At 35.9% G+C, this 6000-nt stretch overlaps 1 protein-coding gene across 1 annotated transcript in view; it reads right to left on the bottom strand.

Annotated features, from left to right (window-relative positions):
* Positions 1-1844: 1844 nt before the first annotated feature.
* LOC117168220 (RNA N6-adenosine-methyltransferase METTL16) overlaps positions 1845-6000 on the bottom strand; it is a 57947-nt gene continuing 53791 nt past the window's right edge. Inside the window, exons 4-5 of the mRNA XM_033353704.1 lie at positions 2321-2624; positions 1845-2081 (exon numbers count right to left, since the gene is read on the bottom strand). Coding sequence (XP_033209595.1) covers positions 2029-2081; positions 2321-2624 — 357 coding nt within the window. The 3' untranslated portion in view covers positions 1845-2028. The remainder of the gene's footprint in view (positions 2082-2320; positions 2625-6000) is intronic.

Below are 6000 nucleotides of genomic sequence, written 5' to 3'. Positions count from 1 at the left end.
CTTTGTACTACATGATACATGAATGTATTTCTTAGAATTATTATGGTCGACTTTTTCTCCAGAATGTTTATATAAACAACTTGGGTGGCATGGAGATCGTGTTGCAGAGAGCATATGCTTTAGTTAGTTCTTTATCTGCTCTCGAACCGTTCAGACCTATTAATAAAATACTTCTACTCAATTTTATAAAAGAATATTTATTAATTATTCCTTGTTCCTTCCCTGTGACTACCTTTACTCTTCCTCCTTCCTTCTCTTCTTCTCCATCTTACACAACACCCCTTTCACCCATGCTACTGCCCTTTTGTCCACACTTTCATGCAACAATACCTCCATGCTTATTTCACTCCTTTCCACCTCTTCACATTCCTCCAACCAGTGCTCAACTATTGCATCCCCCTTCCCGCACAATTCACACATTCTCTTCTCTCTAGAATGTCAGAACCTATTAAGATTCTCCATTGGACTAACTCATATACCTTCCTTCCTTCCTCGTGCATCCTTCTCACTTCATCCATCTGCAATCCATTCTTTCTAAAATACCTTTCCCTTTTTACTTCCATCTTTGCATCACTACGTCTGTTCTCCTTCTCCCATCATCACTCCCTAACCAGCTTACATTACCACTTTACATAGCTCTCCTGTATCCTATTTACCTCCTCACTTACCTTTCACCCTCACACCTTCAGTCTGTAAAATAAGACACTCATCAATAGCGAATCAAACAATTTCATTCTCCTTACAAAATGATCTGCGAACCTCTTCCCCAGCCCCACACCTCCCTCATCAACACATTTGCTTTTCTCACCCTCTCTTTTATATAACGATCCACTCCCCCATTCCTTCGAACTAGGAAGCCCAGGTACACTAACTCTTTCACCTCCTGTACCGCTTTTCCCTTTCACTTCCACTCCACTCCTTTACCTCTACCACCTCCTTTCATGAACACCATAACCTTCGACTTGTCCGCATTTAACTCTAACCTATTTTTGTCCAATTATCTTCTCAACCTTTTCATCCTATCCTTTAAAGACTCTTCGCTCTTTGCTAGCAGCACTATGTCATCTGCATATGCGAATGAGCATACCTTGACTCCTTCTACCACTCCGGCCGCTAGTTTACTTTCCATATCCAATTTTACTGGTACAGTAAGTGGTGGCTTAGTCATGATGTATTATTGTATGAAAAAATCTTGCTCCAAATATGAAAATTTATTACAACATAATCTCATATTACACTTGGCTGTTAAGGTGACATGCTGATGAATTTCATGGAGGGTTACCGGACATTTCTGATCACGTTACCTTTTCTTTTACTGTATTCTTGGTATCCAAGACTTACCCGTGTACCCAGGTTCTACCCGACTACCCAATTTTAGGTGATGACCCGGATACCAGAGTAATACTTGTGCTCTCGGGTGCCCGCCCGTGTACTCGGGTTACCGAGTATTGGGAAAATAAGAGCCCTAGGCGCAACCCAGCGACTTGCGACCTTCTCATTGCTCTTACGTTAGAGCAGAATGAGCAGAAAAATAATAACTCCTTATAAACTCATCAATATCACATCTTAATTTCAAAGCAGTGGAAAATTAACAAAAATGTCAGATGTAGAAGAAAGTGGAGAATTTCATGCAGCATACAACGTTTTTCGTCGTAATTTGGTATGTTTAAATCATTCTTTTGATTAAATCAGCATTCGTGTTTTCTTGGCTGCGTTCTGCTCCCTAGCCCCCCGTCGCTTCTTTAAGGTCTTGTTTTAAACAGTATCGTGAGTGTTTCGTAGGAGGATCTTTTCATGACAAGTGCAATCTTTTTAGGACAAGTCGTAAGTAATAATGACAAATAGAAAATATATTCGGTTTAATCAGGACATCACACAACTATAATTTATTCGCATTTCTGAGTTAATTGTGAAACAGTTTTAAATCGGATTTTCCATAACTGTCATAGTTTCACACAAAAGGAATTTAAATCACTTCAATATTATTCACTTTGAATACAGACTTAATTCGAAACTGGAGAGTAGGTCCTAAGTATCAAGAAAACATATAATTTTAGTATGCTTAGTCCACAGACTGATCTCTGAAAGTATACATAAACGCAAATAAATATAATTGTCTACAAACCTTATTCTAATACTAAATATATTTTATAACGATATACTTAGGAACAAATTTTGCCCTTTTTTCTTTTGTTTTTAAACTGTTCTTGAAAATATTCTTTGACGTTCAATTTATTCAGAAGAAATTGACGAAAGGTTTCAAGAGAATTTTTACCACCGGTTCCTCTTTCAAACATAAAGGAAATTCTTAGTTGTTTACCATTTCCTTCCTGACTTTTATTCTCCATGTGTACCGCATCGACCACCAGAATAAACACCAGAAGAGGCTCTTTGCTTTGACAATGTCGAAAACCATAAGTAGTTTCTGGAATTGTGACCGGATTAGAAGAATCAGCCTTAATTTTGTTTTCTGTTTCCCTGTGCGCTTTTTTTACAGAATCTTCTTTTTGTAAAAATTCTCGACGTCTTTTGCGTGCATGACTCCAAGAATCTTCACATGCTCTGAGTTCACCAGCCCAATATGGGTGTTCTTTTCCTTCTAGGTTTAATTCCTTAGCTTCAATCTGAAAATTATTTTCAATCTTCAGAAAAGTGGAAAATTAAAATAAAAGGTGCAATACTTACTGTACCGTTGGGAATTGCCGGTACGTCTAGCTCAATTAGTATCAAAAGTCACTGCCGATTACTCGTTGAAAAAGGAGCGAGAATCTTTTTTTAACCCATATAATGCTTATGTAATGACGCGTCGGATAACTCCTGAAAGGTATATTTTTTACCTTTTGAAGATAATATATACTACTGACAGAAAGTTTCTTTGGACGTTTGAAAATTAATACTTCACCTCAAGGGCGAAAATCTGTACAGAAACTGAATCTACAACTTTTTAAGTAGAATCATTTGTAAGATTAGACATTTTCGCTTCGAATCAGCCTACGTTGAAACTATTTTAATTAACGAGCCAAAAATATTTAGTTGCGAAATTAAAAGATTTTTTTGTTGTTGCAAAATGAACATTTTGAAATCTTGATTTCAACGCTTTGCAAAACCTAGAAAAGTGTTCCTGAGAATTTTGAAAAATCAGAAAATCAAGAAAATATTCTACTCTTTAAATCTAAATCAAAATAACGATTAAATACCATGTAATTGCTCATCGTTCATTACAAAAATATTTACTCGTGCAGTCATAATTTTTGTGAGACAAAAGTCCGAGATTCGTCGTTAAATCTTTAATTTTTTATAAAGTGAAATATCAAATCCAATTAGATATACTGCTGCGAAGTACTATGGATTTATTTGTTCTTATTTTATGAGCATTTTGCTTCCTCATATGAGTAACATACATTTTCTTTCTAGTAGAGGGAGGTTTTTCTCTAACAAAAGCAAAAAAATGGATACATTCAATACTTTTCAAGCTTATGTTTCTGCCTTACCGAAAATCTTACTTCCAGAAAATCAGAGAGCTCATAAAGATTTCAATGGATGTGTTCTGTTTCAATGAACATTCTTTCTATTCACGGTAGTATTATATTGCAAATAAAAAAAAAATTCTTCACATAATCAAATTCAACTTTTTTTAAAACCACTCAGTCGCTATTGGTTGATCAGAATGATCATCGAAAGTTCCTAAATGGATCAATACACGCGTTTCGAAGAAGCGAATAATTACGTCAAATACAATAATCTTATATTCCCAATTAAAATAGTCCTCTTAAAAACAAATTCAATAATTTTGTTAAGAAATCTAAAAACGATATTGTTAGGTTATTATAGGTTATGAAAGGTTTTTGAATTGGGCAATCGATGCGTACCGAAGACGCGAACAAATACATCACATACATTAGTTTTGTATTCATAATATCAAACAATATTTCCTCATATTATCAAGATTTTAATCTTGACATTCAATGTAACATGTTTAATAAGTTAGTTTCAATTTATGAATGGTTATCCATTTTAGAAAAATACAAATTTAAATCAAATTGTTTGATATGGAAACATTTACATGCTTTTCCAGTCTAGAGTACTCAATTTTTAAATTTTGTAATAAAAAAACTTGTAAAAAACCATAAATATTTTAGGATTAGTATGTAAAACGAACAAAATAAATATAAGAAATATAATTTATTTCTATAATAAATATAAGAAATATATATTTATATAATAACTATAGCAAATATACTATCATTAATTCCATAATATTGTTTATATCCAGATCTCAAGACCTTTGATAAGGGTATGCATGTTGTACCGAAACTGTAAGGAGAATTATAAAGGAGTTTTTATCAATAAACATCCATTGAGTTCAAACTTGATTTTTGATTCAAATTATTTTATTTCATATGTGGACCGTAAGACATAATAAATCACCCATTTATTAAATTTGTCAAATTTTGACATTACCTTTTACGAATAGTTTCGATTTTCTAAACCAATCAGGTATGAGGGTAAGCCTGAAGGGAGAAAGATTTTTGATGTGGTGGGGGAACTCACCTAACGCGAATCCCAGTCCCAACTCTCGCAATAAGTGACAAGCTACTGTATGAACAAAGTTTTTTTCTTATATAAACAGAATACATCTGGGGGTCTGGGGGTCAGATCATCTTTACTATCGGTTTTTGTGGTCGCTGAATCCAAATCAGAGATCCAAAAACCCACAGAACGTCAGGGTTCTGACATAACCTCAAAAAGCCTCATCAAATAGTACATAGTGTATCAAAGGCGTGAAGACGATTATTTTAACGAGTTGGAATTTGTCACCCTAGCTTCGCTCGGGTGGCACTCACGCGAGGCAAAATAGCCGTACGCCCTTAATATACACTATACTTTTTTCCTGTCCTTCAAAATAGGCATGTGAAGCAGATAAAGGACGTTTGGTGTTCTTAACAATTACAAATTATAAGTAAATGGAAAAAATGGCGTACTTAGCAGAAGGGAGATTGTGGAGTTCAATTATGTAATTTTTTAAAAAGATATATATAGTTTTCAATACCGGGCGTAAAGTTTTATGTCGCTGAATCCGAATCCTAGGTCCAAAAAACCCCAGCATGTCAGGGTTTCGACATAACCTTCAAAATACATTGTAATCTAAGCTATTTAAAGCTTTAAAGTTTTGACTTTAGCCGTATATTTAAAAAAAATCAGCTTATTCAGGGACCATAATCAGGGCCGTAATCCAGCGACTTATCCGGATCACAGACTCACTCCGTTGCCCGCCGTCACCGCGAAGAGGTGCCCTGGATGCAGATACACGTAAGGACCCCGAACTCAGAAAAAAAGTTTATAAGGCTTTTTGAGGATATTTCAGAACTCTGACGTGCTGGGGGTTTTGGACCTCGGATTCGGATTTAGCGACCCAAAACACATACAATAAACATGGTCTGACCCCCGGTCTCGAAGAAAAGTTTTATTGGTTTTTTGAGGTAACGTCAGAACCCTGACGTGCTGCGGTTGTTTGGACCTCGGATTCAGATTAAGCGACCCCAAAAACCTATAGTAGACATGGTCTGACCTCCAAACCCGATCACAGCGTGCCATATTTGAACCGACTGTACTGTGCGGTAGCGAGACATGGACTTATCAAGAAAAAGATAAGAGTAAAATTAACGCAATTGACATGAGATTCATGCGCATAATATGCGGGAAAACCGTGATGGACAAAGTAAGTAACGAGATAATTCTACAAGAATGTGGTGCAGAAGAGACGCTAGTAGACACATGGGAAACAAATCGGTTAAGATGGTTCGGACATGTTGAGAGAATGCCAAATGAACGACTAACGAAACAAGTGTATCAATGTAAAGTAAATGGCAGCGCGCCCAGATGCAGGCCGCAGAAAGAATGGTTAGTATTTGTGAACGAGACTCTATTTAGAAGAGATATAAGAAGCCAGTGAAACGCGAGGGCTTGCATGAAAAATTCATGGACGTGAAGGAAGCTAGA

The sequence above is a fragment of the Belonocnema kinseyi genome, chromosome 1 (assembly GCF_010883055.1).
Source record: "Belonocnema kinseyi isolate 2016_QV_RU_SX_M_011 chromosome 1, B_treatae_v1, whole genome shotgun sequence".
Classification (NCBI taxonomy): domain Eukaryota; kingdom Metazoa; phylum Arthropoda; class Insecta; order Hymenoptera; family Cynipidae; genus Belonocnema; species Belonocnema kinseyi.
The sequence above is the reverse complement of the archived record's forward strand: the minus strand, read 5'-3'. Positions and strand labels throughout refer to the sequence as shown.